The 24,699-nt window shown below is 42.1% G+C and overlaps 1 protein-coding gene across 6 annotated transcripts in view; it reads left to right on the forward strand.

The window, feature by feature from the left end:
- Eif4b (eukaryotic translation initiation factor 4B) overlaps nt 1–24,699 on the forward strand; it is a 42,139-nt gene that overhangs the window by 10,782 nt on the left and 6,658 nt on the right. For 2 of the 6 annotated variants that reach the window (XM_045152381.1, XM_045152382.1), the window contains exons 2-11: nt 5,277–5,417; nt 7,829–8,037; nt 8,350–8,466; nt 12,303–12,357; nt 13,090–13,224; nt 18,174–18,311; nt 18,631–18,804; nt 19,519–19,747; nt 22,415–22,512; nt 22,608–22,643. In XM_045152381.1, the coding sequence (XP_045008316.1) occupies nt 5,277–5,417; nt 7,829–8,037; nt 8,350–8,466; nt 12,303–12,357; nt 13,090–13,224; nt 18,174–18,311; nt 18,631–18,804; nt 19,519–19,747; nt 22,415–22,512; nt 22,608–22,643 (1,332 nt within the window). Of the gene's footprint in view, nt 1–5,276; nt 5,418–7,828; nt 8,038–8,349; nt 8,467–12,302; nt 12,358–13,089; nt 13,225–18,173; nt 18,312–18,630; nt 18,805–19,518; nt 19,748–22,414; nt 22,528–22,607; nt 22,644–24,699 lie in introns of all 6 variants that reach the window. The other 4 variants (XM_045152383.1, XM_004649878.2, XM_045152385.1 and 1 more) reach the window with 2 other exon arrangements.

Raw genomic sequence — 24,699 nt, forward strand, 5'->3', positions numbered from 1 at the left:
TCTCTTGCTACCACAAGTGAATGGTAACTTATACTACTTTTTGTGTTATGTGGATGCTGGGAAATTGAATCTGGTCTGGCTGGCTTTGCAAGAAAGCACTTTTAACCTCTGAGTCATCTCCCCAGCTCCGGGTATAGATTGCTTTTAGGGTCTATTGCTAGGGGTTTTTTTTGAGCGGGGGGTTCTTTTTTCCTTCTTTGAGGCCAAGTCCCACTATAGCCCAGGCTGACCTGAAACTCACTCTGTAGTCTCAGGGTGTCCTACCTCTCCCTCCCAAGTGCTGGGATTAAAGTCATGTGCTAGTTTTAAACCTGCTTATGTTGTGCCTCTGTGTGGCTGCTACATTTAAGAAATCATTTTCAGGGGCTGGAGAGATGGCCTAGCAGTTAAGGAGCTTGCCTGCAAAGCCAAAGGACTCAGGTTCAACTCCCCAGGACCCACGTAAGCCAGATGCATGAGGGGGCACACTCAATCTGGAGTTCGTTTGCAGCGGCTAGAGGTGTGCCCTGGTGTGCCCATTCTCTCTTGCTCGCTCGCTCTCCCTGCCTATTTCTATATTTCTCTAAAATAAATAAAATCATTTCAGAGAATTTTAGCCAGTCTTGAAAGACTTCATCCAACTGTGGGAAGAAGGTTATGATTGAAACAGTTTCAGAATACTCTCATTTAATTATTTGAGAGAGAAAGAGAATGGCATGCCAGGGCCTCTAGTCACTGCAAACAAGTGCATGTGCCACCTTGTGTGTCTGGCTTTTTATGTGGGCATTGGAAAGTCCTTTGGCTTTGCAGACAAGCATCTTAACTGCTAGGTCATCTCTTCAACCCTGTAAAGAATTTTAAAGTGGCCGGGCGTGGTGGCGCACGCCTTTAATCCCAGCACTTGGGGGGCAGAGGTAGGAGGATCGTGTGAGTTCGAGGCCACCCTGAGACTCCATAGTGAATTCCAGGTCAGCCTGGGCTAGAGTGAGACCCTACCTCGAAAAATAAAAAAAAGAATTTTAAAGTGACAGTGATTTAGTATGTTTATTCATGCTGTTTAGCTTATTGTCAAGAATAAAATAGCCCTAAAGAACAGTTCAGCTTTGTCAAAAGAGTCAAGGGGTTAAGAGTTGAGAAACTATGATCTACAAAGTTGATTTAAGCCAAATGGGATCAAAAAACAGTGCAATTCCAGATTCTGCTACTGTGGCATATTGTCTACCAAGCAGTAGGAAAGGGAGTACCTTCAATTAACACATGTATGGTTATGTTGAACTTGATCTGAGTATTTGAATTGACTACCAGTGTATTATTCTCCCAGTGATAGGAAAGGATGGGGATAAAATGAGGGTCTCCAACAAGCATCATACTAATACCAACCACTATGTTTATTTTATTTATTTATTTGTATTTCGAGGTAGGGTTTCTTCACTCTAGCTCGGGCTGACCTGGAATTCACTATGTACTCTCAGGATGGCCTTGAACTCACAGAGATCCTCCTACCTCTACCTCCCGAATACTGGGATTAAAGTATGCTTCACCAGGCCTGTCTATTTTTTTTAATTGCAGGACATAAAGTCAAAACTAAAATAAGTGTTCAACCTCATACTTTGTTCAAATTAGCTTATTAAATTTTTTAAATGTTTATTTTTTATTTGAGAGAGAAAGAGGGAGAGAATATGGGTGCATCAGGGCCTCCAGCACACACAAACTCCAGACTCATGAGCCACCATGTGTATCTGGTTTACATGACTCCTAGGAGATTGAACCTAAGTCCTTTGGCTTTGCAAGCAAGCACCTTAACTGCTAAGCCATCTCTCCAGCCCCAGCTTATTGAAATTTCTTGATGCTAATATATAGATCAGCTAGTAAGTAGTATGCTTGCCTAGTGTGCATGAAGCCCTGGGTTTGAACCCCCATGACGGTATAAGCTGTAGTGTTGCAGCAGTCATCTACAATCCCAGCATTCAGAAGTAGGATCAGAAAGTTCAGTATCATTGCCTACATAGTGAGATGCAGGCTAACATGGAATACATGAGACCCTGTCTCAAAGAAAAGAAAATTCTTGAGGATTTTTGCATGTGAGTTGGGGTGGTGTTGATGCATTAGGGCCAGATCTCTTCATGGCTTTTCAAATTGTAGTATAAATTCGCAGCTACAATAGAATTACTGTGATCTGCTGCTTTTGGAGCCAGGGAATGTTGTCACTTTAGAAAAAGAAATTTCAGGCTGGGGATATAGCTTAGCAGTTAAGGTGCTTGCCTGTGCAGCCTAAGGACCCCAGTTCCATTCCCCAGGACCCACATAAACCAGATGCACAAGGGGGTGTGCATGCATCTGGAGTTCATTAGCAGTGGCTAGAGGCTCTGACGCACCCATTCACTCTTGCTCTCTATCTCCCTCCCTCCCTCCCCCTCACTTTCTCTTTCTCTCTCTCTCTCTCTCAAATAACTAAATTTTAAAATAGGGGCTGGAGAAGTGGCTTAATGGTTAAGGTGTTTGCCTGCAAAGCCAAAGGATCCCTGTTCAGTTCTCCAGGACCCACGTAAGCCAGGTACACAAGGGGTCGCATGCATCTGGAGTTCATTTGCAGTGGCTGGAGGCCCTGGCACGCCCATATTCACTCATTCATAATCTTTCTCTCTCTAAACTTTTTCTCTCATAAATAAATAAATGAAATATATTTTTAAATATATGTATATTTTAAAAAAGAAACTTCACATTAATGGCCGTATTTATATTATTGTAGCCCTGCTCATTTAGTTTGCACATTGAAACCATAATATTCTGAGTTATAACGTCCAGAGGGTTCTATGTAATATTCATAGCAAAACAGGTCACTTTTATTTTCTTGCTATTGAATTTGAGAAAGCAGCCTTCCATTAAGCTAGTGGTGCATCAAGTTAGATACTTGATCCTCTTGAGCTGAGACTTGGGAGATGGAAGGATTTATGATTGTAAAAACCATGAAGTCCATCTTTGTTACAGCAAGGCGGTTTAGTTTTTATTTGTTTTGGGGGGGTACAATTGTGTTTTTAGTCTATTTATTAGTAAGCAGAGAGAGTGGTGGTATGAGAACCTGGTGCACCCAGACTCCAGATTCACGTGCCACTTGTTGCATCTGGCGTTATGTGGGTACTGGGGAGTCGAGCTCAGACCAATAGGCTTTGCAAGCAAACACATTTAACCACAGAACCATCCCTCCAGCCCACCTTTTTGGTTTTTTTTTTTCCCCCCAAGCTAGGGGCTCACTGTGGTCCATGCTGATCTCAAACTCAGCTATCATCCTATCACTGCCTCCCAAGTGTTGGGATTAAAAGCATGCATCCCGTGGCATCTTTTTTTTTTAAACCTTGAAGTGATGACTATTTAACTAGTTCTAGAACTCTTAGTCCCTTCTATTCTGATTTACTGTCAATAGTGTCATACTTGAGGTTTTGAGGTTAGGGAACCAGGATTTGAATGCAAATTGAGCTGTTTGGAGATTAATGTTGGTTGTTGTGGTTTTCTTTTATTTTCCTTTTAGCATCGTACCTCAGAATAGGGAAGGAGAAGGTAGAGATTTTAGGTGAATGAGTCTTTACTCATCAGACACAGAATTCACTATGTAGTTTCAGAGTGTCTTCAACTCAGTAATCCTCCTGTCTCTGCCTTGGGAGTGCTGAGATTAAGGGCATGCGCCACCACACCTTGCCTAATCAGATACTTTTAAAAAGAACACTGAGTGCAGCGTGGCATTTTACGTGCTTAAGAAAACCTGCCATAGGGTTAATGATGAGCTTCTTAGAAATTGGGACCCTGGTGGTAGCAGAAACCTGGGCTGTATAGCTCTTCTGTCTAATATGTACATCCTGAGATAGGCATTTGACCTCTGAAGCTTACTTTCCTTTTCTGTGAATTGATAATTTTGATTCCTCCTTCACACTGGTTATTTTACAAGTAAATAGTCCTCAGAAGTGCGATATAGAGCTGGAAAAATGGCTTAGTCGTTAAAACTCTTACCTGCGAAGCCTAAGGGAAGTGCTGTATAGACTATGTTATATGGAGAGTAATTTATTTATTTTTTAATATTTTTATTTTTATTTATTTGAGAGAGGGGAAGAGGCAGAGAGAATGGGTATGCCAGGGCCTCCAGCCACTGCAACTGAACTCCAAATACATGCACCATCTTGTGCATCTGGCTTACGTGGGTACTGGGGAATCGAACAGAGGCCTTTGGCTTTGAAGGCCACTAAGCCATCTCTCCAGCCTGGTAATTTTATTGTTATGCTTAGTTTCTAAATGAAAACTCTCAAATAGGACCAAGGCTTAGCTTTAGTTGTAGAACATTTGTCTATCATATTCCAAGCCCTGGTTAAATCCTCAGCATCACACACAAAATTTCAAATAGTGAGTGAACACTGTAGTAGAAGATAAATGGTGCCTTCACCACAGTCATTTTCACGAAGTTACTTTCATGTATACTTCCCATTCCATACCTAAATGTGTTTATATAGTCTGTATCCTTTCATTCATTAATTAATTAATAATTAATTTGACAGAAAGAGGGGGAGAGAGAATGGGTATGCCAGGACCTCCAGCCACTGCAAACAAACTCCAGATGCATGTGCCCCTTTGTGCAGCTGGCTAACATGGGTCCTGGAGAATCGAACCACGGCCCTTCAGGTTTGCCTTAACTGCTAAGCCATCCCTCCAGCCCTAATTAATTAATTTTTTTTCTTTTTTAAAAAAATTTTTTTTGGTTTATTTTTATTTATTTATTTGAGAGCGACAGACAGAGAAAGAGGCAGAGAAAGGGGGAGAGAATGGGCGCGCCAGGGCCCAGCCACTGCAGACGAATTCCAGACGCGTGCGCCCCCTTGTGCATCTGGCTAACATGGGTCCTGGGGAATTGAGCCTCGAATCGGTGCAAGTGCTTAACCGCTAAACCATCTCTCCAGCCCCCTAATTAATTTATTTTTGAGGCAGGGTCTCATGTATCATCCCAGGCTGACTTTGAACTCTAGGTAGCTGAGGATAACTCTAATTTCTGATTGTACCTCCTGAGTACTAGGATTGTTTCTGAGTTATTGCAACTTAAGGTTTTTCACTTAGTTGGATTCATTCTGAGCCATTATATTGTCTTCTCCCTATTTATGTCTGCTTAATATTTTTTCATATAAATATTTTATTATCTTAAACTTTGGGCCTTGATATTGCTTTCTTTATAAATGATTTAACAGCAGTATAGTGTGTAACTCAAATACATAAATTCCACGAATAACTTTTTTTTTTTTTTTTTTGTCTTTTAAAAACAGCAAAAAAGAAGAATAAGAAGGGGAAGACTATCTCCCTAACAGACTTTCTGGCTGAGGATGGGGGCACTGGTGGAGGAAGCACCTATGTCTCCACCAAATCGCTCAGTTGGGCTGATGAAACAGACGACCTGGAAGGAGACGGTAATTTTTCTTCAGTCAGCGTGCTTGGAATTTCAGTATTTTCTAGACAAAACAGTAAATTACATCATGTGATTTGAAAGAGTCTTAGCCATCTTATAGAACCTGGGATCTTCTTGGGTTTAATCTCAGGTTGACTGTCAGGCTCTGTAATAAGGCCTTATACTTTTAGGAGATCTGCTTTCCACCCCTAGCTCTTGAACTAAGACTGTTCTCACTTGGTATCCTTTTAGCCTCATTTTTCTCCATTTAAACTTAAGACTACATTGTCTAGTTTTTTCAAGGTAGGATTTCACTCTAGCCCAGGCTGACCTGGGTAGAATTCAGTATATAGTCTCAGGGTAGCCTTGAACTCACAACAATCCTGCCTCTGCCTCCCAAGTGCTGTGCTTAAAGGCATGTACCACCATGCCTGGCCTTTTGTTTTTGTTTTTTTGTTTTTCAAGGTAGGGTCTCAACTGTAGTCCAGGCTGACCTGGAATTCACTGTGTAGTCTCAGGGTGGCCTCAAACTCATGGCGATCCTCCTACCCCTGCCTCCCAAGTGCTGGGATTAAAGGTGTGTGCCATCACATCCAGCCTTTTTTTTTTTTTTTTAATTTTTATTTATTTATTTATTTATTTTTATTTACGTGTGTGTGGACAGGGAGTGCATATCTCCCTAACCCCAAGAACTAGACTAGGTTATTTTATTTTATTTATTTATTATTTTTATTTTTAATTGTTTATTTGATAGGGAATGGGCATGCCAGTCTAGCCACTGCAAACAAAGTCCAGATGCATGTGCCACCATGTGCATCTGGTTTACATGGGTCCTGGGGAATCAAACCTGGGTCCTTTGGCTTTGCAGGCAAGTGCCTTAACCGTTAAGCCATGTTTTTAGCCCCTAATTTTATTTTATTTTGTTTTTTTTTTGTGTGTGGGTTTTTTGTGTTTTGTTTTGTTTTGTTTTGTTTTCCCAGGTATGGTCTCGCTCTGGCCCAGGCTGCCTTGGAATTCAGGGTGATCTTTCTACTTCTGCCTCCCAAGGGCTGGGATTAAAGGTGTGCGCTACCATACCTAGCCCCTGATTTTATTTATTTGAGAGAAAGAGGAAAAAAAAAAAAAACAGGGCAGGCAGATAGAGAGAAAATGGGCATGACAGGTTTCTCCAGCCATTGCAAATGAACTCCTTGTATATCAGGCTTACCTGGGTACTCAGGAATTGAGCCCTGATCCTTAGGCTTTCAAGGCAAGTGCCTTAATGACTAAGCCTCTCCCAGCCCTATATTAGTTTTTCAATGTCTTTCAGGTATAAAATTCTGTGGTGCACTTGTAAGTGATGGTTGCAATGTACTCTGTAAGTTAAACATCTTCAGATCTAAGGAATAATTCATTCCATAAACTGTTGGCATGAAGTTGAGGTAAAAATGATGTGAGGAGAAAGAAATGGGAAAAGTTATGGTGGAAAAATAAAGAAGTCATTGCTATGTCTTTTGGACAAACTGTACATCCAGGAAAAGATAGTTGTTCTTATAATTGTCAGGACATCAGTTTGATTACCATCATTATTTTTTTTAATTTAAACTTCTCTTGCAAACTATTATCTTTTGTGACCTGCTTTCACAGAGGAAGAGAAAAAAAAACAGGTAGCCGGGCGTGGTGGCGCACGCCTTTAATCCCAGCACTCAGGAGGCAGAGGTTGGAGGATCGCCGTGAGTTCGAGGCCATCCTGAAACTACATAGTGAATTCCAGGTCAGCCTGAGCTAGAGAGAGGCCCTACCTCGGAAGGAAAAAAAAAAAAAAAAAGATTTAATACAGGTTATAACCTCCCCTAGATGTCAGAACTAAAATATACATTCAAGGATTGTAGGGGGAGGTTGGTATGGGTGGGAGGTCAGTAAAACTAGGAATAGTTTGTTTTGGTTTGGTTTTGTAGAAGATAAAGCATGAAAAAAAACACTGTCCAGCTTAGCAGAAGGAATGTAGGTGTTCTTAGCCAGTAGCCATTAATGATATCTGAAGTGAAAAGGGTCCAGGTTCAGGTCTTAGCTCTTATACTTCACCATTCACAACCTTGGACAGATTATTGTCTGAACTTTGAATGGCATAGTGGGGTCTCTGTAGTTCCAGGCTGGTCTGGAGCTCACAGCTGTCTCGCCTCTCAAGTGCTGGGATTAAAGTCCTACATCACCACACCCAGCTTTAGGTCTGCTTTCTTAAAAAAAAAAGTTGTTAATGATTTTTGCTTGGTTGGTGTGGGTGGAGGGTGTTTGTGTTTGGTTTTTCTAATAGCCCTGGCTGGCTTGGAATTCACTGTGTATCCTAGGCCTGCCTTGAACAATCCTTAGCTTCTGTCCCCTGAATGCGGGGATTATAGGCATGAGCTACCATGACCAACTTTCTCTTAATTCCTTATATCTGTTCTATCCTAGTTTCAACAACTTGGCACAGTAATGATGATGATCTGTATAGGGCAGCTCCAATTGACCGGTCCATCCTTCCCACTGCTCCACGAGCTGCCCGGGAACCCAATATTGACCTGAGCCGTCTTCCCAAATCGCCACCCTACACTGCTTTCCTAGGAAACCTGCCCTATGATGTAACAGAAGACTCCATTAAGGACTTTTTTAGAGGATTAAATGTAAGTATGATCTTGTTAGGCTATTAACTGGATGTTTGAGAATAAATGACTAAAGTAAACTTAATTGTGGAATGAGCAATTGTCTTGAAAGTCAGATACAAGGAATACATTAATTCATGCTAAGTTTAAGGGTTAAATTCATATGGTTCAAAGTGTATAAAAGGACATACAGTTGTCTCTTCTGTCCCTTGATACCAATATTACTTCTAGAAACATGGTTTGATGTTGTATGCTCATCAGAGAATTTCCTTACGTGTCTGTACAACGATCATTCTGTGGTTCAAAAGAAACCCCCTTGTGTTTGTTCTTCAGATCAGTGCCGTGCGTTTACCACGTGAACCCAGCAATCCAGACAGGTTGAAAGGTTTTGGTTATGCTGAATTTGAGGACCTGGATTCCCTGCTCAGTGCTCTGAATCTCAATGAAGAGGTAAAGAAATTAAGAGTGGGGATAAGAGCCGAGCACTCACAAATCTCAAGTTTATCAAAGGCATGAGCTACCACACCCAGCTTAATCAGTAACTATTTCAAAGATTCTGTGATATCCACAAAAACCCTGAGCTGGGAAGATGGCTCAGTAGTTAAAGGTGCTTGCTTGTAAATCCTAACAGCTTGGGTACAATTCCCCAACCAGCCATGTAAAGCCAGTTGTGCATTTGTTTGCAGTAGTAAGACTGTGGCAACACATGCAAATAAATAATTCTTATTTTTAAGAAGAGAGTATTTCCAGTTTAGAAAAGTAGCTCAGTGGTAGTACTTGCCTGACATATGTAAGACCCAAGGTTCAATACCTTCCACAACATACAAAAAGTATTACCTGATTTTCAAAGTAACAATGACTTTTTAAAGAGAACTTGAAGGCTCAGAGGTGGTGGTTTAGTGGTTAAGGCGCTTGTCTGCAAAGGACCCAGGTTTGATTCCCCAGTACCCACATAAAGCCAATGCAAAAGGTAGCACATGCCTCTGGAGTTTGTTTGCAGTGGCTGGAGATCTCTCTCTATATATATATCTCTCTCTCATAAATAAATAATAAATATGTATGTTGTGATTTTTTTTTTAAGCAAAAAAAACTTGGAAGAAAGATGCCTTAGATGTCATTTGTAATGTGTTCCTAAGAATTTTTTTTGTTTACTTTTTAAATTTTTTTTGTTTACTTTTATTTATTTATTTGACAGCAACAGGCAGAGAGAGAAAGAGGCAGATAGAGCGAGAGAATGGGCGCACCAGGGCCTCCAGCCACTGCAAACAAAACTCCAGACGCATGCGCCCCCTTGTGCATCTGAGTAACATGGGTCCTGGGGAATTGAGCCTCAAACCGGGGTCCTTTAGGCTTAACAGGCAAGCGCTTAACCGCTAAGCCATCTCTCCAGCCCTAAGAATGCTTTACAGGAGGTTGACAGTTTGACCTTTTGTGTTTATTGCGTTTAGATTTTTTTTTCTTTGCTTTTTGCCTCCTCCCCCCACCCTTGGTTTTCTAGATAGTGAGCTGCTCTAGCCCAGGCTGGCCTCAAACTCGCAGTGATTCCCCTACCTTAGCCTCCCAGGTACTGAGATTAAAAGCATACATCATCACTCCTGGCTTGCTTTGCTTTTGGCATAGTCTTCCTATGTTGCCCAGTGTAACCCTGAACTCAAAATCTCCTGTTTTGACCTCATAGATACTAAAATTGTAGGCATGTGTCCAGATAGTCTGCTTCATAACACTACTCATCAGTGTTTTCTTATTCACTGACACAAAGTTTATATATAGGAAGTAGAAGAAGGCTTGTGTTCTCTCCAGAACCCCGTTATCACATCTTAGGAAAGCAATTGCCTATACTTGTCTGTAGTCCAAACCTGCCAGTAGCATGATTGGAAATTTTACAAATACTTTTAATGTTTCATGATTGAATACCATACTCATCAAATAAAGATAAAAATAAATGCTTTATTTAAAAGAGAGAGGGCTGGGGAGAGGTGGCTTAGTGGTTAAGGCACTTGCCTGCAAAGCCACAGGACCCTGGTTCAGTTCCCCAGGACCCATGTAAGCCAGATGCACAAGGTGACACATGTGTCTGGAGTTCGTTTGCAGTGGCTGGAGGTACTCTGCCTCTTTCTCCCCCCCCCCCCTTCTCTTTCTCTAAAGCAGAGAGACCAGGTGTGGTGACTTATGCCTTTAATCCCAGCACTCAGGAGGCAGAGGTGGTAGGATCACTGAGTTCAAGGTCAGCCTCAGGCTACATAGTGAATTCTAGTCAGCCTGGGGGCAGGAGGCAGAAAGAGAGGCAGGGGGCACCCTGGGGTCTTTTGCAAATGAACTCCAGATGCATGTGTCACTTTGTTCATCTGGCTTTACTTGGGTACTAGGGAATTGAGGCGTCTCTGCAGCCCCTAGTTTTTTTCATGGTTTTGGGTATGTGTATGTTACTGCCTTCTACCACTACAGGTGAACTCCAGGTGCATGCACCACCTTGTGCATCTGGGGTTATATGGTGTTGACTCATCGAATCCAGTAAGCAACGCCCTTAACAGCTGAGCCAACTTTTCCAGCCCTATTGTCTTCCCACTGCTCCAAATTAGTGTTTCACTCTAGCCCCAGCTGACCTGGGAAAAAACTGTCATCCCAGGCTGGCCTCAAACTGACAGCAATCCTCCTACCTCTGCCGCTGCCCCCCCCCCCAAGTGCTGAGATTAGAAGTGTGCATCACCATGCTGTCTTCTTTTTTTATTTTAAAATATTATTTATTTATTTATTTGCACAAGGTCCTCCAGCTGCTGTATGCACCACTTTATAATCTGCTTTACATGGGTGCTAAGTTATAGAACCACTGATTATGATCATCTCTCTAGTCCCCTATTGTTCTTCTATGACTATAGATTCTACCGTGAAATGTGGGGGAAGTAAACTTAAATTAACTGGGCTCAAAATGTGTAAGTAATGCTATGGGAAAGGGAAATCAGAGGCTATCCCTGAAGGAATTGGTACTCAAAAGGTAATGTTGAATGAAGACACCTGAGATTGCAGATTGCCATCTCAGGTCTTCCTAGTGCATCATTGGCCTTTAATAGAAGGAAAGAAGAGAAAGTACAGAGAACGTCTGCCCATGAGAAGGCAGAAAGGGGGTAGAGCCCACCTAGAAACCCAAATTGTGGTCATTCTCTGACCTCTAGCAAAGTGAGCACTGAAAGGGCAGCCTCAAGGCCATTCTACTTTTGGGGACCCAGTCACCCTTGGCTCAACCCGCCCTACCCTATCTGAAGTAGTAACCCTAACTGCTGTAAGGGTGAAAACTGATCTTGTTTCTTAAACCTGAGTGGGATCATTGTGTGTGGAAGGGTTTTGTTTGTTTGTTTGTTTGTTTGTTTGTTTGTTTTTGCAAACAAAAAGAATGGGCATGTCATGGCCTCTAGCTACTGCAAACAAACTCCAAATGCATGTCCCACTTTGTGCATCTGGTTTTGCATGGGTATGGGGTAATCAAATCTAGATCATATTAGCCTTTGTACCTTTGAAGGCAAGCACCTTAACTGCTGAGCCCTGTTTATTAATTTTAATTTGAAATAAGGTCTCACTGTGTAGCCTAGGCTAATCTGGAGCTCACTATGTGTACCACAGCTTACAGTAATCAGTAATCTTCCTGCCTCTGCCTGTTAAGTACTAGGATTACAGACATGTACCACCACACTTAACTTGCCAATTTTTTTGTCATTTTTATTTATTTATTTATTTGAGTGAGAGAAAGAGGCAGACAGAGAAAGAATGAATATGGGTAGACCAAGGCCTCTTGACACTGCAAAACAAACTCCAAACTCTTGCACCACTTTTGTCTTCTCAGGGTAGGATTTCATTCTAGGCCAGGCTGATCTGGAACTTACTCTTACTCTCTAGTTCTAGACTCAGGTTCACAGCAATCCAACTACCTCTGCCTTCCAGGTGCTGAGCACTCTAATTTCTTAAACTTACTGAGAATTGTTTGTGCATGTGCAAATCAGAAAACAACTTTTCAGGTTGGTCCTTGGCTTTCCACCTCATTTTGAGGCAGGATTGGGTTTGCAGTTTGCATTTTTTTTTTTTCTTCCCCTGCATTTGCCACAAACATCTAGGAAATTGTTCAGTCTGTGCCTCACTGGGAGTACAGGAGCTCTGACTTTTTAATGTAGTGTCTGTATTAGCTAGATTATAGTGTTTTTTGTATGTTTCCCATTGCTGCTATGCCTCAATGTTCAAGGTCACTCGGGATATTTATAATTTTGCAAAAAAAAGTTAATGTAGGCCTGTGTTATCAGTCTCTAGGTAACAGGAGAATTCGAGTGGACGTTGCTGATCAAGCACAGGATAAAGGTAAGAGAACTGGCAGATGTTAGATAGTTCTTGTTTGGTAATAGTCCTAGGATAAATCTTCAACAGTTCTCAAGCAGTTTTGCTCTACAAGGTACTTCCTTGGCAATGTTTAAGGGTATTAGGTGTTGCCATAATTGAAGGGAGTACTGCAACATCTAATGGGTAGAGGCTAGGGATTAATCAATCCTGTGATGGATAGAAGAGACCTTGTACTTCAAAGAATTGCCAGCTGAAAATGCTAGTAGTATTGAGATTGAGAAACAATGGATAATCTGAATGCAGTTTAGCTACCTGGCCATGTTTTGTATTTAAGAGGAACTTCCATTTGTGTGTGTTGTATGTGTGTACATATGTGTACAACTGTGCCTATATAGAATATGAGACAGAAACATTAAACCAGCAGATACATTTTCTGAAAAGAATGGCCCAATTAAACTGAAGATTACAGTTGCAGGGTCTGGGTCCCTTCATAATGCCAGCCCAATAGAAGAATAGAATTGAGCCAGGTGTGGTGGCACGTGCCTTTAATTCCAGTACTCAGAGGCAGAGGTAGGAGAATTGCCACCCTGAGACTCCATGGTACATTCCAAGTCAGCCTGAGCTAGAGTGAAACCCTACCTACGGAAAAAAAAAAAAAAAATTGAGTGTGATATTATAAGGGGGATCTGTGTGTGCGAGGAATGCCTACTGTCTCTGAACTAACTTGTGCTTTGTATGTTCCTGTGTGTACAGACAGGGATGATCGATCTTTTGGCCGAGATAGAAATCGGGATTCTGACAAAACAGACACAGACTGGAGGGCTCGTCCTGCCACAGACAGTTTTGATGACTACCCACCCAGAAGAGGTGATGACAGCTTTGGAGACAGTAAGTTAATTTTTATGGAGTTTCTTTGCTCTTGGGTCTGTTTGGTAATAGAATTACATTAGCAGATAGAAGCTGAGGATTAAAGTAGATGTAAAGTTTTTTTTGTTTGTTTTTGTTTTAAAGACGGAAAAAAATGAGTATGGATGCACCCTCTTGCCTCTGTAAACAAACTCCAGATGAATGTGCCACTTTGCACATCTGGCTTTACATGACGACTAGAGAATCAAACCTGGGTAGGCCATCTTTGCAAACAAGCACCTTTAATCACTGAGTCATCTTTCCTACCCAAGTTTCTTTTCATTTTTATTTTTTGAGATAGGGTTTCACTCTAGTCCAGGCTGACCTAGAACTCACTATGTACCTTGAACTCACGGTGATCCACCTACCTCCGGCTCCCTACCCAGGTTTCTTAACCAAAGATGTGCAAGAGAAACAAAGGAGTGAGCAGGAAGTCAGAAGAAATGCTCGCTAGAGCCACAGATTTGTCTTGACTTTATAATCAAGTCTTTGTGACTTGACAAAACCTTGTGGAAACTGTTAGCATTTATGAAAAGATTCTGGCACATGCCTTTAATCCCAGCACTTGGGAGGCAGAGATAAGAGGATCACCATGAGTTCAAGACCACCCTGAGACTACATTGTGAATTCCAAGTCAGCCTGAGCTAGAGTGAGACCCTACCTTGTAAAACACAACAAAACCAAAAAAAGGGGGCTCCTGAGGCCAGGTATGGTGGCTCACACCATCTTTAATCCCAGCACTCCAGAGGGAGAGTGTTGCTGTGAGTTCAAGGCCATCCAGAGACTACATTGTGAATTCAAGGTTAGCCTGAGCTAGAGTGAGACCCTGCATCAAAAAAAAGTTGGGCTGGAAAGATGGCTTAAACAGTTAAGGCATTTGCATATGAAGCCTAAGGACCCAAGTAAGCCAGATGCACAAATTTGGAGTTTGCAGTGGCTGGAGGCCCTGGCATGCCCATTCATATTCATTCTCTCTCTGTCTCTGTCTCTCTCTCTCTCTCTACTTGCAAATAAATAAATATAAATTTAAAAAAAAAATTGGGCTGGAGAGATGGCTTAGCGGTTAAGCACTTGCCTGTGAAGCCTAAGGACCCCAGTTCTAGGCTCTGTTCCCCAGGACCCATGTTAACATGATGCACAAAGGTTTGCAGTGACTGAAGACCCTGGCATGTCCATTCTTTCTCTCCTTCCTATCTTCTTCTTTCTCTGTCTGTTATTCTCAAGTATATAAATAAATAAAGTTCATGAGGGCTGAAGAGATGGATTAGCAGTTAGGGTACTTGCCTGCAAAGCCAAAGATCCAGGTTTGATTCCCCAAGTCCCATATAAGCCAAGATATGGTACATGTGTCTCAAATTTATTTGCAGTGGCTGGAGGTCTTGGGGTACCCATTCTCATATTTTCTCTCTCTTTCTCTGCTTGCAAATAAACAAAGATTTTTTTGTTTTGTTTTGTTTTTGTTTTTCGAGGTAGAGTCTCACTCTAGCTCAGGCTGACCTGGAATTCACTATGTAGTCTCAGGGTGGCCTCGAACTCACAGCAATCCTCCTACCACTGCCTCCGAAGTGCTGGAATTAAAGGCGTGCGCCACTATGCCCAGCAAGATTTTTTTAATTTTTATTAATATTTTCCATGATTATAAAAAAATATTATATTATTTTATATTTATATTATTATAAATATAGTATTTATATGTTATATTTATATATTATATATTTATATTATTATAAATATATTATTATATTTTATATTTATATTATATTATTAAAAAATCCCATGGTAGTTCCCTCCCTCCCTCCCCCCCCCCATATTTTCCCCTTTGAAATTCCATTCTTCATCATATTACCTCCCCATCTCAATCCAAGATTTTTTTTTTTTAATTGGCTCATCAGGCTGAAGTGATGGCTTAGGGGTTAAGGCACTTGCATGCAAAGCTTAAGGGCTGGAGTTCTGTTCCCTATTATCCACGTAAGCCAGATGCACAAAGTGGTGTGTGCTCATGAAGTTCTTTGGCAGTGGCTAGAGGCCCTGGCACGCCCACTCTCTATCTGCTTACAAATAAGTAAATAGACAAAAAAATATTAAAAATTTGACTCGTGACATAAAAAGCAGTCATCAGATGGTCCTGTTTTTAGTCTTTTGAGTTTTGATTTAGGACAAACAGGATGAGTGATAACAAGGAGTAAATGTGCCGTTATTATCCATAGCGGCCCCAGAGTCAGCTTTTTGTTAACATGAAGTAAAGGTCCTAGGCTGTACCCAGAGGGCAGAAGCTCTTACCCTGAGCTTAAAAGGGTGGAGTTTACACTAACTATTATAGTCTAAACAGTATTCTAATGTGCTTAACTAGGGACCTCCGCTTTCTTGGGGAGTGAAAACTTACTTTAATTCTATGTTAGATAAAATGTTGGGGCTGGAGAGATGGCTTAGCAGTTAAGGTACTTGCCTGCAAAGCCTAAGGACCCATGTTTGACTCCAGATCCCATGGGTGAGGCAAGCACAAGTATCTGTAGTTTGATTTCAGTGGCTGAGGCCCTGGCACGCCATTTCTATCTCTTTAAATAAAATATTGAATTCAGGCTGGAGAGGTGGTTTAGCAGTTAAGAACTTGCCTGTGAAGCCTAAGGACCCCAGTTTGAAGCTGATCTGGCTTTACATGACTACTAGACTACCAGGACCCCTGTGAGCCAGATGCACAAGGTAGCACATGGATCTGGAGTTCATTTGCAGTGGCTGGAGGCCCTGGTGCGCAATTCTCATTCTCTCTCTGCTTCTGTCACTCTCAAGTAAATAAAAGTTTAAAACCTAGATTTAAAATGTTGAATTCACTTGTGCTCCACCATATTCAACTATCTTTAATACTTATTTCCTCAATTTTTATTAACATCTTCCATGATTATTTAAAAAAATCCCATGGTAATACCCTCCCCCCACTTTATCTTTAATATTTTTAATTAAGAGAGAGAGAATAGGCATGGTAAGCCTCTTGCCACTGCAAAAAATTCCAGATACATGAGCCACTTTAGGCACCTGGTTTTACAGGGGTGTTGAGGTATTGAACCCAGATCAACAGACTTTGTTAACAAATGACTTTAACCACTGAGCCATCTCCCCAACCCCTGGTATCAAACTCTTGGTCCACCATGCTTAGTTTTATAGGCTGAGTACTGTGGCACATGCATAAAAATCCTAGCTACTCTAAGGTGAGGCTGGGGGATTTAGAGTTTTAAGACCAGGCTCAGCAATATAAACCCTCATTTCAAAAAAAGAAAAAGTCACGGGCGTGGTGGCGCACGCCTTTAATCCCAGCACTCGGGAGGCAGAGGTAGGAGGATCACCATGAGTTTGAGGCCACCCTGAGACTACATAGTGAATTCCAGGTCAGCCTGAGCCAGAGTGAGACCCTACCTCGAAAAACCAAAAAAAAAAAGAAAAAGAAAAAGTCAGATCCCCATTTAGACCACACCTGTAAATGATCTGATTTCCAAGTGTTTGAGCTTCATTGTTAATTCAGACTCATAGGGAAGTTTGTCACATAGAAGTAAAGATGGAAGGCTAGAGAGATGGCTTAGCAGTTAAATGTATTTGCCTGAGAAATCTTAAGGGCCTGGGTTCAAGTCCCCAGTACTCAAGTAAGCCAGATCCACTAGATCCTGGAAGATTTACTCTTATTTTTTTAACTGTACCATGAGAATGTATTTTCTTTTGTTGTTTTTTTTTTTTTTTTCGAGATAGGGTTTCACTCTGGCCCTGCCCAAGTTGACCTGGAATTCACTATTTAGTCTCAGTGTGGCCTCAAACTCACAGCAATTCTCTTACCTCTGCCTTTTGAGTGCTAGGATTATTTGCAAGCAGGGAGAGAGAGAGAGGGAGAGGGAGAGAGAATGAGTGCACTAGGGCCTCCAGCCTCTGCAGACAGACTCCAGATGAATAGGTCACTTTGTGTGGGTACTAGAGAATCAAACGTGGGTCCTAGGCTTTACAGGCTTTATGTCATCATCCCTGGGCCATCCCTGTGGCCCCCATGAATAGATTTCTATCTTAGATGCTGTTATTTCCTCAGAGTAAATTCCTAGAAATTTGTTGGTCCAGAAGACATATGTGATTTCAAACTTTGTAATATAATGTGTAATTTTACAGTTAGGCAGTGTAGAAATTGACTTAGGTCCCTAAATCTTGTAACACCGGATGTTGTCTTTCTTGTCATTGCTATTTTGGTGGTAGATGATGATGTCCTGGGGCTGGGGAAATTGCTTGCAAATCATGCCCACTGCAAAGCAACTCCAGGTACATGTTCCACCTTGTACATCTGGGTTACGTGGATATATGACATCTTAGGCTTCACAGGGACCACTAAGACATCTCTCCAGCCCCTTAAATTTGTTTTAAGCTTTTTGTTGTTGTTGTTCTTTGGTAAAGAGCATGGAAAATTCCAACTGTTCTATGTTTTGTGCTTACTTATTTGTATTTGTATTTAAACATTTATATCATTCTAGAATTCATTATAGGGTATATAGATTTCTTTCCCCTCCCTCCAAACTGTTGGCCCAGTAAAATTTGTTTCAGAAGTGTTTCTAAGTATGCATGTGGGCACACCAGAGGTCAATCAGATGTCTTCCTTGATCCATCCCCACCTTATTCCTTTAGACAGGGTCTCTTGTTAAACCTGGAGCTTACCAATTAACTGAACTAACTAGCCAGTGAGCTCTTAGAATCCAAAGTCAGGTCACTTTACCAGCAGAGCTATCTTCCCAGGCCCCTCATCACTAAAGTTTGAATTCATAGATACTACACTTTGGAGATGTCCTTGGAAAAACTGAGTTGGCATTGAATAGAATCACATGAAACTTACTGATCCAATGAGTTACCATGCTCATTCTGCTAACTTATGAGGAAAAGGTGGTGTTATTACCCATCTTCTTTCTTTCTAGAGTTTCGAGATCGGTACGATTCAGACCGGTATCGAGACGGATACAGGGATGGATACCGTGACGGCCCACGCCGAGATATGGATCGCTATGGGGGCCGAGATCGCTATGATGACCGAGGCAGCAGGGACTATGACAGAGGTGATTGCAATATATACCCAGCTAAAGTGCTTCTCATAAGGATTACTGTTTTCAGGGGTTGGAGAGCTGGCTCGGTGGTTAGGTGCTTGCCTGCAAACCTGACAACACAGATTTGATTCCCCAGTACCCACGAGAAGCCAGATGGAGAGTGGCACTTGTATCTTGCGGTGCCTAGAGGCCCCGGTGTACCCATATTTATTTTCTTTCTCTCTCTCCTTCCCTCTTCCTCTCTTTCTCTCCTCTGTCTCTGCTTGCATATAAATAATATTTTTTTTCTCTTCTTTCTGTGTAATGATTGCAAGTTGGAATCTACTTGCAGGCTATGATTCCAGGATAGGCAGTGGCAGAAGAGCATTTGGTAGTGGGTACCGAAGGGATGATGACTACAGAGGCGGTGGAGACCGCTACGAAGACCGCTATGACAGACGGGACGACCGGTCATGGAGCTCCAGAGATGATTATTCTCGAGATGATTATAGGCGCGATGACAGAGGTGATTTTTCTCCTTCCTTTATGGAGCAGAGAATTGTCATATTTACAATTGTAAATTGTATCTGTGCCCACTTCTGGGGTTTGAACACCAACTTACTCATTGTAAAGGGCACAGTGGAATACTGAACAGATGACATAATGGCTCTGTGTCCATCGTGTCGTAGAATTTGCTGAGAAAGGATGAAAGGCCTGTTGCCAAGTGAAGAAACTGGAGGCTCACTTGTGGGGCCGCAAGTTCTCCTTGACTTCTGGCCATTTTCCATTCTTAAACAGTCTTCCCTACCCCGAAAGCTGCCTACCTGATTTCTTTTCTCCTGCTGGTCCTATACACATACCTGATAACTTTGATCAAGGAACAAATCACACCTCATAATTTTGTTATCACCTGGTTTGTCCTGTGAATCTCTGTCAGACAAGAACTAGTGCCTGTGCTGTTACATTATTGCAAGGTCTTTTTAACACATTGAAAATACTTACCCTTTAGGCAGGATGCTTGAACAAAGGAATTTTGTCCAGTGGGTAGTATGGTAGAAAGTTTCTTCCTAGGTAGTCATCAGAGGAAATAGTGATAGTACACACTGTCTGACAATCCTCCCACCGGCTCCTCTGCTGGCTTCCATACAGCATCTCATGAGAGCGATGTCTGGGAGTCTGGCTTTCTGCCATCAGCTTCTGGTGGTTTGGAAACTATTACTTAGAGTTTTGTCTAACTTAGGTCCCCCCCAAAGACCCAAACTGAATCTAAAGCCTCGGAGTACTCCTAAGGAAGATGATTCCTCCGCTAGCACCTCCCAGTCCAGTCGAGCAGCTTCTATCTTCGGAGGGGCAAAGCCTGTTGACACCGCTGCTAGAGAGAGAGAGGTAGAAGAACGGCTACAGAAGGAGCAAGAAAAGCTGCAGCGTCAGCTGGATGAGCCAAAACTAGACCGCCGGCCTCGGGAGAGGTGAGGTTGTCTTTTTAAAAAAGTTTTTTGGTGTGTTATTTTTTTTAATCTTTTTTTTTTTTTTTTTTTTTTTCCAACATAAGGTCTCACTGTAGCCTAGGCTAACCTGGAATTCACTACATAGTCCCAGGGTGGCCCCAAAATGACAACGAACCACCTACCTCTGCTTCCTAAGTGCTGGGATTTAAGGCATGGTGGCACATACCTTTAATCCCAGCACTTAGGAGGCAGAGTGAGACCCTACCTTGGAAAAAAAAAAAAAAAGAGTTTTTCTATAGCTCCCAGTTTTCAAAAAGATTGCTGTGCTGTATCTACCGCAAATAGACAAGTTAGTGCCACTTTGATATAGAAGTAAACAAATTACGTCTGTTTCTGTAAAATAAACTTTAACTCTTGGTTTGTTGGCTGGTTTTGAGGCAAGGTCTTACTCTAGCCCATGCTGCAATCCTACCTCAGCCTTCCCAACTGCTGGGACTAAAGTTTAGTGCCACACACTCCTCTAAATTGATACTTTAAAGAAGAAAAAAACTGCCAAGCCCCTGTGGTGAAAAAGTGGAATTCAGAATTTTATTGTATCGACTACACAATTGATAAGAGATTAATGCAAATTGATTGCTGTGTATGGTGGCTCACACTTGGCAATTCCAGCACCTAGGAGGCTTAGATGGGAGGATAATTGTGAGTTCTAGAATACCTGACCATCCTGTTTCAAAAGAACAAATTATTTGAGATGGGGTTTCACTCTAGCCCAGGCTGACCTAGAAGTCACTCTTTAGTCTCAGGGAGGCCTCCCATCCTCCTACCTCTGTCTCCCAAGTGCTGGGATCAAAGGTGTGCACCACCATGCCTGGCCTTGTGTTTCTGTTTTGGTACTTCTAAGGATTGCTTAATTTTGGTTTTGAGGAAAGGTCTCACTCTAGCTGAGGCCAACCTCAAACTCAAAACAATCCTACCTACCTCAGCCTCTAGCACTGGGATAATAAGCATAAGCTACTACACCCAGCTACTGATTTGTTATTGTTTGTTTATGTGTGAGGTATGTGTGCGTATACAGGCACACCAAGGCCACTTGCTGGTGCAAATTGAACACCAGACACTTGAACCACCACTTACTGCATCTGACTTACGTAGGTGGCTTGGGAATTGAACCTGGGCCAGCGAGGCTTGCTACAAGTGCCTTTAACCATTGAACCATCTTCCCAACCCTTTTTTATTTACTTAAGGCAGTCTCCATCTAGTCCTAGCTGGCCCTGAACTCATGACAGTGCTTCTGTCTCTGCCTCCTGATTGCTGGGATTAAAGACGTGTGCCACCAAGCCCAGGTCCTGTTTACACACTGTTGTCTCAGGCCGGTCTGGAGCTCACTATGTATCCCAGGCTGGTCCTGAACTCAACATGATACACCATAACCAGCTACTTATTTTCAAGTTATATTAAGTGTAGGGTAGAATTTTGCTGTGTTCATGCTACTTACATTATCTGTTATTTCAGGGGATAATAAAGAAGTCATTACAGAAGTGTGTATTTTTAGAAAGTGGCATTGTGAGGCTGGAGAAATGGCCTAGTGGTTAAGGCACTTGCCTGCAAAGCCAAAGCACCCAGGTTCAGTTCTCCAAGACCCACGTAAACCAGATGCACAAGGGGGTGCACGCATCTCGAGTTCATTTGCAGCGGCTTGAGGCCCTGGTGCGCCCATTCTTTCTCCCTCCCTATTTCTCTCTCTCCCTCTCCCTCTCCCTCCCTCTCTCTCTCTGAAATAAATGAAGAAAAGTTAAAACATATATATACTAAAAAAGAAGCGGTGTTGTGTGGGGCCATAGCTCATGTGGTAGACGGTAACATAGTATCTTACAGGTTAAGAATCTGTTCCAAAAAGACTGGGTGAGTTTCGGGAGCTGCGAGGGAAGAAGGCCAGTGCTGTAGGTTGTGTAGGAGAGCGCTCTGGGCCGCATCAGCTGGTGCTCGGTGAAGTGCTTAAAACCAGAGCGGCAGAATACCTGCCACTCTTAGTAAAGTTTGATGAGATAAATATGAGAACTGGAGAGAGGGCTCAACAGTTAAGGTGCTTGTCTGCGAAGCCTTGATGACTCAGGTTTGATCCCCCAGTACCCACATAAAAGCCAGATGCACAAAATGGCGTATGCATCTGCAGTGGCTGGAGGGCTCATTCTCTCTCTTCTTATAAATAAAATAAAATTTTCTAGCCAGGCATGGTGATGCACGCTTTTAATCCCAGCACTCGGGAGGCAGAAGTAGGAAGATCACCATGAGTTTGAGGCCATCCTGAGACTACATAGTGAGTTCCAGGTCAGCCTGAGCTAGAGTGAAACCCTCGAAAAAAGGGGGGGTGCTAGAGGGGTGGCTTAGCAGTTAAGGTGCTTGTATGCAAAGCCAAAGGTTTGATTTCCCAGGACCCACATAAACCAGATACGCAAGGTGGCACATGCATCTGGAGTTGTTTTGCATTGGCTGGAGGTCCTGGCACGCCTATTCCCTCTCCTCACTTTCCCTCATATAAATAAATAAAAATTAAATTTTTAATTTTCTTTAAAAGGAAGGATAAATATGTATACATAAACCCATAGATAACAGCAGTGATTGAAATACTGGTACAAGCTAAACTTGATTCACTTGGCTTTATTTGTACTTTTTAAATTTTCTGTGCAGACACCCAAGTTGGCGAAGTGAAGAAACTCAGGAACGAGAACGATCAAGGACAGGGAGTGAATCATCCCAGACTGGGACCTCAGCCACATCTGGCAGAAGTAAGTCAGACCAGGGTGGGTATCATATTACTGCTGTTTTCCATAAACTCTTGGGTTAGCCTGGGCTGATTGAGGGCTTTGTTTCTCTTTCAAAGAAATGCTTAAGGAGGACTGGAAAGATGGCCCCACAGGTAAAAGCATTTGCTTGCAAAGCCTGACACCCTGGGTTTGATTCTCCAATGCCCGCATAAAACCTGATGCACAAAGTAGTGCATGCATCTTGGAGTACGTTTGCAGTGGCAGCACACTTATTTATAGTCTCATGTCTCATTCTCTTGTCTCTTCCTTGCAAATAAATAAAATATTTTTTTATTTTTTTGTTTGTATGTTTGTTTGGGTTTTTCAAGGTAGGATTGCACTCTAGCTTAAGGTGGCCTTGAATACAGAGTAATCCTCCAACCTTTTGCTTTCCAAATGCTGGGATTAAGGGCATGCACCACCACGCCCAACCTAAAATAAATAATTTTTTTTTAAAGCCTGAAGAACGCGCACAAGAATGGACTTAATTAAGATAATCTCACTAGAAAAAAGTCTTAACTCTTATTAGATTTGTCCCTTCACTTTCTGTCTTGACAGCTTCTGTTTCTTGAGAGCTGACCTGACCCTGGAGTCTTAGAGCTTTCATCATGTATGTACAGGCCAGAGCAGTGTTCTCAGGGGTTCACAAGCATGTCTTGTTGCTCTGGCCCACTGTTTCTTAGTCTTTCCTCATACCTACAAATTTATTTGTAGTTGAATGTTCCAAAACACAGCTCAAGGACAAATGAATTGAAAATTAAAACAAGTGTTGTAGGTGTTTTCTGGAAATGCTATGTTTTGGAATAGTCTCTGTAACAAGATGTAGTGCCCCTTCTTTGCATTTTAAATTTTCTTTTATTTAATTTTTTATTTATTTGAGAGTGACAGACAAAGAGGCAGATAGAGAGAATGGGTGTGCCAGGGCCTCCAGCCACTGCGAACGAACTCCAGACATGTGCACCCCCTTGTGCATCTGGCTAACGTGGGTCTTGGGGAATTGAGCCTCAAACCGGGGTCCTTAGGCTTCACAGGCAAACACTTAACTGCTAAGCCATCGCTCCAGCCTCTTACTTTGCATTTTAAATGTAGAAAGCTCCCGACAACACAGGCTTCTAGTTTTGAGGAAACTTTTGAGCCCTTTGAAACAAATACACATTTTGCATTGTTTTATTGGTGTATAAATGCAATTGTCATAGTCTGTTGTGGTTCATAGGTTTCATTCACATATGTGTACAGGCCATTCTGCATTTAATACTATATAACATCGAGAATGTGGTGGCAGTATAATTTAGGCCTACGGAGATGGTTTAGTGGTTAAAGACTTGCATGGCAAGTCTGCTTGGCATAGGTTTATTTCCCTAGTCACCCATATAAAGCTGGATAGGCGTTCATTTGCAACAGCAAGAACCCTCACCCCCCACACACACACACATACACACATACATGCTCATATGTGTCTGAATAAGCAAATAAATGGGAAAGTATAATTCTAAAATAAACCAAGTATGATAGTTCATGCCTGTAATTCCAATACTTGGGAGGTGGTAATCATTTTTCTTTTTTTAGAGTGCAACAATGGGCACGCCAGAACCTCTAGCCACTGCAAATTCAAGATGCATGCATCACTATATCCCATTTGGCTTATGGAGGTTCTGGGGAATTGAACTTGGGTCCTTAGGCTTCATAGGCAAGCACGTTAACCACTAAGCCATCTTTCCAGCCCCATTTTTCCTTTTTTGCATGTATGTGTTATGTGTGAGTGTTCACATGCATGTTGGCACACATTCTGTACATAGGAGGGGGTGGAAGGAATATGTTGGAGGCTCAGGCATCCTCCTTGATTGTTCACTTTATTTACTAAGGCTCTCTCCCTTGAACCCAGAGCTCACCAGTTTGACTACTAGTCTTAGCTAGCCAGCTTGCCTCAGAGATCTTGTTTCTGCCTCACAAGGGTCCACCCAGCATTTAATTCACATTGACGGTCCTAGTATCCACTGGCTCATCTCTGACCTCTTATTTTCCCTGTTTTTCTCTATCTGACATTTGATCTATTAGAAACCAAATTAGAGTCTCCACTTAATGATGGAAAGGAGCCAGACATGGTTGTGCACACCTTTAATCCCAGCACTCAGGAGGCAGAGGTAGGAAGATTGCCATGAATTGAGGCCA

Source organism: Jaculus jaculus, chromosome 6 (assembly GCF_020740685.1).
Source record: "Jaculus jaculus isolate mJacJac1 chromosome 6, mJacJac1.mat.Y.cur, whole genome shotgun sequence".
Classification (NCBI taxonomy): Eukaryota; Metazoa; Chordata; class Mammalia; order Rodentia; family Dipodidae; genus Jaculus; species Jaculus jaculus.